Source organism: Chelmon rostratus, chromosome 19, assembly GCF_017976325.1.
Source record: "Chelmon rostratus isolate fCheRos1 chromosome 19, fCheRos1.pri, whole genome shotgun sequence".
In the NCBI taxonomy this organism is placed as follows: domain Eukaryota; kingdom Metazoa; phylum Chordata; class Actinopteri; order Chaetodontiformes; family Chaetodontidae; genus Chelmon; species Chelmon rostratus.
The window spans coordinates 14,001,566-14,011,618 of record NC_055676.1 but is presented as its reverse complement, the minus strand read 5'-3'; the positions used below and the strand labels follow the sequence as shown (position 1 = coordinate 14,011,618).

The following is a 10,053-nucleotide window of genomic DNA, read 5'->3' as shown; positions in this document are numbered from 1 at the left end:
ACGCTATCTGTAGAGGCCATGAACAACTTATTCCAAAAAAGAGAAACACAGTTAAATACTGTAACTGTGAATCGTGGAGTGAGGAGGTCTGTAGTTTTCAGTAGATGCAGGTCCCTGTTCTGCATGTTGGGTGCAGCACAAACCCACAGACGGACATCACACCACGTCAGCCTCACGTAACACATTACACATCCTTACACTGAATTGAATCAGAAGTGATTTTCTGAACTGTTGCATCAGTTGTTTACTGCCGATTTTTTCCGTCAGGCACCATTGGTTTGTTGCATCATTGCCGATCGGCGTGAATGGATGATGGCTTGCCACAACACATCCTCCACGCACACCTGTTTTGTATTTTATCGCTTTCACACTTTTTCATGTCATTCACCCTCATCTTCGTTTTATGATCATTTCATTTGCTCATTTTAAAGGTGCGATGGATGTACAGGGGGCCAAACAAAACACTGTGGAATCCAGAGGGAGATCGTCAGCTCCCACGCCCTTGTCTCAACGCTGTGATTGGATGATCAGGCTGGAGCAGGATCCCTGAAGTGTTGGGTCATCTTCCAAAAGATGTTTTCCATTCATTTTGATGTGAGGGCTCAGTATTTGCTCACACTGGGACAATCGCGCACAGGAATCACAAGGATTAGGTGGAGAGTGAGGACCAGACACTTTCAGGAAGGTGCTGCTGTATCCACTGAGCAGGTGAGTGTCGGTTTGACCTGAAACTGTAACTCCTGACCTCTCCATTCAAGCAGAATCACTGTCAATCTTGCGTGCTCGTCTTGTGTCTTGGGAGAGTTCTTCAGCCTCACAGTGTGTTTCTTACTGTGGCAATCTTCTGCCACTAAAGGAGATGAGAGTCTCTTTACATTCGGGTTGCACATTTACATCACCCTTAGATACAGAGATGGTGAGCTGCTTGTTGACATGTTGGAAACATGTAAGATGCAAACACATGCAAACAATTCTGACCTGTCATTAAGCCCCATGCCACATACTGCCCTATCTCTGTGGGGTTAACACGTCTGTACATGAGCGTGAAGAAAGACATAGGTCGAGGACTTGTTAAAGTCAGTGTGACGGTGATATCGGCTCATTAGACGACTGAGTGCCAGTTAAAGGTAAGGGCCTTTACTTACCACACCAAACTGCATAGAAAAAACTGTACATTTTACATATGCACGAGACCACTTTATCTTTTCAGCTACTTGTGCATTATGTATCACAACATGACTCATTATACTCTAACATGTTGTGTGAGGTAGTTTGCTTTTCAACTGCAAGTGCTGCATGAGTTAAAAACTGGGATGCTGTGTAGAAAATTAAACAGAGTGTGTATCCTTTCTGACAGGCCCAACTGAAACAGCACAAAGGCAATATATTTAATGTTTTACCCATTTACTCATCAGCTTCATTGATTTTTGTAAATATCTGCTTATTCTGAATTTGATGCCAGCAGCACGTGTCAAACAAGTTGGGACAGGAGCAACAAAAGGCTAGGAAAGTTGTGGAACGCTCCAAAAACACCTGTTTGGATCATTCTACAGGTTAACAGGTTGATTGGTAACAGGTGATACAATCATGATTGGGCATGAAAGCAGCATCCTGAAAAGGCATCCTTGTTTGGATGGAGCGAGGTTATCCACTTTGTGAATGCATGATTGTATAAAAGAGATTACGACATGGGCTCAGGAACGCTTTGTAAAACCCTTGTCAGTAAACGCCGTTCATTTGCAAATTACTGCATTCCGTTTTAAATTATTTATTCATTTCATGTTTTACGCAGCCTCCCAGCTTTTTTGGTTGGTGACAGAAAATAAAGCTGTTGATACAGTGTGAAATACAGGTTAATACCATGGTAGGATTGTTTTCTCTTTTTGATTGGTGCATTAGCTGTTAAATATGCATTTTTCCTAATTACTTTTTTAAGAGAGCGTGCCTCAGATGTTTCATTGTGCTACTGTGGTCTACATGGTAACATTAAAAATTTTTTTTACAGAGCCGTTGCCCTAAATACCCTTACAGAGGGCATTTAGGGGAAGTACACTTTATAATTAAAATGTGATATCTGATAAGATTGAGTTTAACATGACACAGTTCCCTTCCAGTTTAGCGCTGGGTGTCACATTTCCACGGTATAACCACAGTGGCTCACAAAAAGGTCATGTGTACTTCCTTAGCAACAGTGTATATGTGACAATATTCAATGAATAGAGCTTTTATACATTATTCCATCTGAACTCGGGGTGGGTAAAATGAGCTCTATGATAAAAATCATTAGTGATCTACTGTTGGTTGATTTTTTCCTTCTCATGCTGTTTCACTTGAAGGATTTTTACATGCCTTCAGCAGCAAAAAAATCTACAACTGGTCATCTTAGATTTATCTTCTCCTTCTCATACATTTGTATTCTCTATTATCAGTCGAATGACTTCGGGAAGCTCCAGTGATCTTTGAAATGGGCCTGTATGGACAAAAGCAGCTGTGTCTGTTTCGGTCAAATACAAACACTGAACAGGAAACGCTGGACTGCGTTGGTGGTCCAGGGGTTCAAGGCTCTGATCATGTAATCATAAAGCCCTCGATCTGAGCAACTTTGTTGCATGTGATTCCAAAATCCTCTCGCCCCTCCTTTTCTGCCACCTCTAAAAAATGCCAGACAAATTTTTCTTTCTTGTTGGCAGTCTGATGTACGAGATTTTATATGCATAGAATCCATTTTTACACCAAGTAAACAAATTACTGGTCTTGTTTTGGGCATCAAGAATACATGAAAGGTTTAATAATACATCAGCCTGAAATCTCTTTACATGTGGACGATTTCGCCACAAGTGCATGCGTAAACCCTCCACGTCACAACCCGACTTACACATGTTTGATTATCTGTCATTGTAATGTGTATTGTCTTTATTAATCTTCATCTCAGAGCTAACTGACACTTTTCAGCGTCACTTCTGTCTTTAACAACTGAGCCTGGTCTGTTGTGTTTATCTGACAGATCTTTGTTCCTCTGATGTCCTCCGACGACCTTCCTCTCATGGAGGTTTTATACTCGAACTCCTCTGTGCTCTTCATCTCTCACCGGCCCCTCAACTACACCGGCGGTGAGAAGACCGTGTATGAGCGTTGCAAAGACCTGCCCACTGTCATCATTTGGTACCTGGGCCTGCAGTTCATCAACATGTTTCTGGGCATCCCGGCAAACCTCATGGTGCTGTGGCTCATCCATAAGAACAAGGGTGACACCTCCACCTCGGATATCTTCATCCTTCATCTGGCGGTTTTGGATGTACTCTTCTGTCTCATCCCTCCCCTTGAGCTGGCCAACATAGTCTTCCTCACCACCAGCAGCACCTGGTACGTCCTGCGCTTCTTCTACGGCATGAAAGACTCCTCGCCTCTCTTCCTCTCCTGCATCTGCCTGGACCGCTACATGGCCGTGGTCCACCCCATCACCTTCACCGAGCTCAAGGACCGCCGACACCGAGCGGTCCTGGCCTTTGTCGTCTGGCTGATCACTCTGGCCTACGCTGCTGCTAAATGCATAGGCAACATTGTCAACTTCGAGAAGGTCTTCACGGCGATGATCCTCGCGGCGTTCGCCTTCATGGTGTTCTGCAACATTGCGATCCTGTGGGCGCTGAGGCAGTCAGGGCCCGGCAGAGATGAGATGCATCCCGTGAAGAAGAGAGCCTTCAAGATGGTCCTCATCATCCTGGCCATCATAGTGTTCAACTACTTCCCACCGGTCGCGCTGTTCCCCTTCCAGCACTACTTCTCTCCCGACGTGTTTAGTTGTTACATTCACTACGTGGCGTTTGGCCTGATGGACTTCAGCAGCAGCATCCAGCCTATGCTCTATCTGTCCAAGGAGAAGCCGCCGTGCAGCCTGAACTGCTGCTCTGGCAGCAGCTGAGGCTGCACGGCAGAATCCCATCGAGATACATGTTTCTTTCATGTGTTGCAAATGTTTTCATATGGGTGTACTGTTGTTGTGAAATTTTAGGAGAGTAAATTATGTTGTTGCTTGATCCGATGTTAAAAACTGTTGATTTTGAAAGAGCTGTACTGTGTAGTGGTTCCCAACTTGAGGTATGGGTCCCCTACGGATGAATCCAGAGATGAAAGTTCTTGCCTGTTCTAAAGCCAGTAGAGTATGCACAAAACTATTGTTTGGTAATTTGTCTAATTTAATTGTTCTTCCCTTCTGGTGGATGGGTACAATGTTTGTGGTCCAGCATGTTTGTTTAAATGTGTATGTGTAAATGCAAAACTCCTTAAATAAAGTTATGAAAAAAGTAGAAAAAATAATATGTACAAAATTAATTAATATCTTATTGTTTAGATATATGGATATCTTTAAAATTCTATGCAGAATATAAAGGTTTCTCATGAAAATGTGAAACTTTTCAATACTCCTGGACAGAAAACAACCACCTCCCAAAATGGTGAACCATTCCTTTAAAAATTTGGTTCATAAATTATACGGAAAAAAAAAAATTATTGCTTACCTCGAGCATTATGTTGCCATGCAGATAGTTTAGGGGCATTTTTCAAGGCTCAGAGATACAAGAGATGAAACGATTTGTTAATTAATCATCATGGGTCATTTTTTGTGCATAAAATGACAAAATAATTGCTGCTCCTAGCTTCTCAAATGTGAGAATATTCTTTTTTCTTCACCTATATCATATCAAACTAAATATTTTCGGTTTTTCGACTGTTGTACTTGAAACCACCATCAGTTTGAAGACCCAGGGCTGTTGAAAACTGTGATATGCAGTTTTCCCGACTTTTTTCTCTTCATTTTTCAGACTAATTGGAAAACAATTGACATAAAGAAAATAATTGCCCACCTGAAGATTAATGGAGGTGACTGGAATTTTGTTTGTGCAGCTTTAAGCATTTCAAAATTGGGATTGTGTCTTTCCACAAATATTGTCCTGGTACCTGGATAATCCACCGACCTCACTAGTCCTCTTTCTAATGAGGAAACAGCCACCTTGAAAACAGCTGATGTCTGTAGCTAATTCAGAGTAACAAGTAAGTGTTCATTCGTTAACTGTAACACCACAACACCACATGTGAAATTCCATTTACCTCCATTCTCAAAAGTAGGGCATGAAAGCCAAATCTCTCTGCACGGCCTGTTAAATAGCACCAGAGGTATGTAAGAAAATGTTCTTTTGATATTTTAGGTGAACTTCTACAGTGCCTTTAAGCAGAAGTCCTATAAATAAATAGATCCTGGGAATCACAGTGGCATGCACAGAAACTTATCCACAACCCCAGACTCCACTAATGCTGTTTAAAACATAATGCCTAAATGGTACAATGTATTCATATTTCACCTCATCAACTTAATTGATTTTTGTAAATATCTGCTTATTCTGAATTTGATGCAGCGACACCTTTCAAACAAGTTGGGACAGGAGCATCTAAAGACTGGGAAAGCTGAGGAATGCTCCAAAAACACCTGTGTGGCACACAATCAGGTTGATTGGTAACAGGTGATAGTATCATGATTGGGTATAAAAGGGGCATCCGAAAGGCTCAGTCATTCACAAACAAGGATGGAGCGAGGTTCACCACTTTGTGAACACATGATTGTATAAAGAATGTTACTACATGTGCTCAGGAACATGCATTTGCAAATGACTGCATTTGGTTTTTATTTACATGTTACACAGTGTCTCTGCTTTTTTGGAATTGGGGTTGTATATACAGTGCTGGATTTGCTGTCCGGTTGCACTGCGTATCTTAGTGAATATACAGCATAAAGATTTTTTTTCCCTTCAAATAAAATACACCTATAAAGTGTAAATAAGACACACAAGATCTTTTAGTTGACTCTTCTCTTTAATTTAGACACAAATCACACAAAAGTAAGTCACAATAAGTTCCTAGTAGCAAACACTCAGTTTCATATACATTGCTGTGCACGTATATCAACCAGTTGCCACAACAAACAGTAGCCCTATCATCATAAACATGACATTTTACTCCTGTATGTGTCAGTTGTAAATGATTCATGAAAAGAGACACGTTTCCTAGAACAGTGAACAACCTAAAGCACATCCTCTAAAAGCTCGACATTCTTTGAGATCAGCATGGCTTACGGAATGATTATTAATTCATTATTGAAAGCTGGATGATCAATAACTGATTATCTGCAGTAACATCATTTTCGATAACATCATTACATAAATACATTCTTGTCAGTTCAAAGGATCAGACTGCTGACTGTATAGTTAAAGCTATATACAGCAATATATTAATGATCTTCACTGTAAATCACTGATACAGCACACATTTCTAACCCTCCAGCTACAATGAGGTGTATAATCGTGTGTAGAAGCACCTTAATTCTAAACAATAATATTGTTATATTCTACTGACTCCTTTAGGGAATTTTTACTTTCTCCACAGGGAGGTCAAAGGTCAGGTTCAGCTTCAAAACAGACACCTGGACCTGCATGGCAGTCTGACAGACGCTGCATTCCCTCATTCTTCTCTTCCTTTAAAGCATTTCAAAAACATACCACCAAGACTGTGGTAACATACAGCATGTTTAAAAGAACAACTGTTCTTTTAAGGTCCCATTTTCTGTCTGTAGACTACAAGAGGAATATTAGAGTTTATCAATGAAAGTAAAATATTGCTAAATATTTTGATCTACTAAAATCACAGCAAGGATTAGACAACAGTGTATTGCACTGTACCACAAACATCACATAAGTTTGAGTGTTAAACTTCATTTTCGACCTTGGGAACAGCAGTTTGACATAACAATCTTAACTCAAGGTCCACTAAAAAGCCTTTTCTGAAGCTTTCAACCACAGCACACAGCGTTGCCGTGAGATGTGTTTAAAAGCTGGGAAAAGACAGTAAGTGGATCTTAATTTCAGATTATTGTGCAAAATCACACACAGTACTCATTCTCAGCTTTAACATTACTTATCTCCAAGAATTTGGTTCTAACTTCTCTCGGTGTCTGAAAGTGTCTCAGGAGCTGCAGACTGGGCTGGGTTTGTTTCAGCCTCGCTGGTGCTTCCCTCGCCCTGAGCCTTCTGCTCCTTGGCTGCGTGCATCTTCAGGTGCTTTTTAAGGGACGACTGGTCGGTGTAGGTCTTTCCACACTGGCTGCAAAGGAAGACCTTCTCTTTGGTGTGGACCAGTTCGTGTCTCTTCAGGTGACCGGACCTGCTGAAGCTCTTGCTGCAGTACGAGCAGCTGTACTCCTTCTCTCCCGTGTGAGTCCTCTGGTGCAGTTTGAGGCTGCTGGCCACCGTGAACTTCTTGCCGCATTCATTGCAGCTGTATGGTCTTTCTCCTGTGTGCATCCGCATGTGTATGGTGAGGTGGCCCGCCTGGCTGAAGGTCTTCTTGCACAGCTCACAGCTGTAGGGCCTCTCTCCAGTGTGAATCCTGTAATGTGTCTTGAGGTCACCCAAGCCGTTAAACCTTTTCCCACACTGAGCGCAGCAGTATGGCTTCTCACCGGTGTGGATCCTCTCGTGTATCCGCAGGTTGCCTGCGTTGCTGAAGGTTTTGCCACACTCCTGGCAGCTGTAAGGCCTCTCCCCGGTGTGAGTCCGCAAGTGGACTTTGAGCTGGTTGTGTTCGTTAAAGCGCTTCGCACAGTGTGAGCAGGAATAAGGCTTCTCTCCAGTGTGGACACGTTTGTGTATCCTGAGCTGACTGGGGTGGGCGTATGTTTTACTGCAGGTGTTGCAGCTATAGGGTCTTTCTCCCGTGTGCGTGCGCTTGTGGGATTTGAGGAGATCGGCCCGGCCAAAGCGTTTACCACAGTAGCTGCAGCTGTGGGCCTTCTCGCCACTGTGAGTCTTGATGTGGACGTTGAGCGAGGTCGCTCGACTAAATGTTTTGGGACAGATGGGACAGCGCAAAAAGTTATCGTGAATCTCCAAAAACTCATCCGCGGGAACGGCGGGTGAATTGCTTTCCTCGTGCATCACTGCTTCAACCTGTCTACTCGCTCCCTCAGGATCTAATTCTGATCCGGGGTAATATCTCAACGCATGCTTCAACGCGTCACCGTACTGCAATACCCCATTCTGCTCCTCCTCCTCTGTTTTAATGAACTGTCCATCCTGCATGTAAGTGTCAGACACAATGGTGACTTTAACTTCACTGTCACTGCCTCCGGAGTCTTGTTCGAGGCCTACAGATGGTGGCGGAGGTGCATATGCATCATGGCCGTCAAAACTGGCCTCCGTGCTCTCGTTTTTTATTGGCCTCATTGTCAGATTGAGGAGGGATGAAGGCTGCGAGAGGTCAATGGCACCACTTTCATCCAGGTCAGCCTCTGTCTTTACGGATATCAAGTTCTGGGTGGAGGCACCCACCTCTGATGTGTTCACACGTGGTCGGTCTACCATTTGATCAGTCTGCAGTAAAAAGGAGGCAGAGGCTGTGCTGTCCCTCATCTTGTCTTTATGCTTCCTCCTGACGCTCTTCTTGTCACTGCTGCATATCGACATCTTGAATGTGGCCTGGGTGGAGGTGATGGGACGACTGTTCCATTCTGAAGTTGAAAGCTCTTTAGATGCATCTTGTTCGGGCATATCTGTAAAGTTCGAAGCCAAAATAATGAACAAATCAGTACAGACTGTGACTGTGGGTCACACTTACATAGCTGACAATAGTACTATTAAATGAGTAGATTAGTGCAGCATTAACCAGAGGACGCTTTGAGGTACCCGACTAAGTTTTCATTGTAAGCAAACCTGTTAAGAGTGACTGATGCCCTTATTTTGAAAATTTATTCTGACAATTAAGTACACATACTTACAACTCCGAATAGACAGTTTTGTGTTTTGCCGTGTATTGTAGAATAGCCTATGTTGTGGCATCATCAGTAGCCTGTGCAGGGTATTGTGATAGTAATATCACTGTTACTCTACAGTGTAATTAGCACTATATTACACAGCCCCCAAGGCCATTTCCCACCTTTCCCACCAAACGGTCGTGCAGCCCTGTTCTGAGTGTATCGAAACCTGCATTGTTTAAGTCTGCTTGCCCTCATCTGCCTCTCATCCTTTCATAACGCTGCCTTTTATTTATCGTCTCTGTAAACAAACACATCACGGACACAATTTGCTGACAGTGCTTATAATGCTTGAACAAAAGAACAGTGGCTGCACGAAGCTACAGTGTCCGCTGCCGTTACAAACACAGACACCCTCCATTATCAACCAGGTGCGGACAGCCATACCTCTGGCAGCAGACTCCTTGCTCTTCTGTGCAAAAAGAAGCCGCTTCAGGCCCTCGTTTTCGGACTCTATCCTCTTTATTGTGCCCTGGTACTCGGACAGAGTCCGGTCCACTGAGTCCAGGATGTCGCTCACTGTCGCTTTAAAGATTTCATTCAGAGAGGACTCCAGGAAGATTTTTAGATCATTCGACTTGGCCATGTTGGACCGAGCGGCTGCGGCTGTGTACAACTCACCAGAAGGTTTGTACACGATTGAAAGTATCTGGAAAAAAGTGGGTGTGTAAGGCTCTGCTGCCGTGTGCGGAACAAAGCAGAGACGGTCGCATGAAAGTGACGATTAGGAGAAGCTGGTTTTGTTTTGCTAACGGCTCACAGGTCTGTAGCGCCCCTGCCGGTGTGGCGTGGAACAGTTGCATTAGCAGGAGCTCGAGCAGGCGTTATATTGTGATAGTACTAAACATTACACAAATAGCCACGCTGATAAATGGCTTTTAAAATACGAGAACTGCAAAACTATAGCAGCACTACTAGGTCACTACTAATAATACTACTTGTGCCAGTACTACTAAACCAGCTACTACAGCAACTTACTAACAACTAACTCACTACAACTGGAAGGATGCTCACATAAATGCTAGGTAATGCTAATATTTGAATATCAACGGTAATCTTAATGCTAATCATGCTAATTACACTGCTTAAAATGTTTACGCGACTTATGTTACCTCAATCGTACAGCTAAAATTGCTTATGCTAGTAATAAAAACCGTATATATATAAAACGTTGACAACGAATTAGAACGTTTCAT

The 10,053-nt window shown here is 43.0% G+C and overlaps 2 protein-coding genes across 2 annotated transcripts; one reads left to right on the top strand and one right to left on the bottom strand.

Annotated features, from left to right (window-relative positions):
* Nucleotides 1-3,019: 3,019 nt before the first annotated feature.
* Nucleotides 3,020-3,922, top strand: LOC121623422 (proteinase-activated receptor 3). Its single transcript, XM_041960696.1, has one exon. It carries the CDS (start codon nucleotides 3,020-3,022, stop codon nucleotides 3,920-3,922), a length of 903 nt encoding a protein of 300 aa, XP_041816630.1.
* Nucleotides 3,923-5,859: 1,937 nt separating this feature from the next.
* LOC121623140 (zinc finger protein 329) lies at nucleotides 5,860-9,541 on the bottom strand. The gene is made up of 2 exons (XM_041960320.1): nucleotides 9,245-9,541; nucleotides 5,860-8,596 (listed from the first exon to the last, which is right to left on the bottom strand). The coding sequence occupies exons 1-2, from the start codon at nucleotides 9,441-9,443 to the stop codon at nucleotides 6,984-6,986; spliced, it is 1,812 nt and encodes a 603-aa protein (XP_041816254.1). The 5' UTR covers nucleotides 9,444-9,541; the 3' UTR covers nucleotides 5,860-6,983.
* Nucleotides 9,542-10,053: the final 512 nt, after the last annotated feature.

Excerpts from the sequence above, each read along its gene's own strand:
- LOC121623422 (XM_041960696.1), top strand. The coding sequence starts at position 3,020 with ATGTCCTCCGACGACCTTCCTCTCATGGAGGTTTTATACTCGAACTCC.
- LOC121623140 (XM_041960320.1), bottom strand. The coding sequence starts at position 9,443 with ATGGCCAAGTCGAATGATCTAAAAATCTTCCTGGAGTCCTCTCTGAAT. Across the intron at positions 8,597-9,244 it reads CAAGGAGTCTGCTGCCAGAG|ATATGCCCGAACAAGATGCA; the intron begins GTATGGCTGTCC and ends CGAACTTTACAG.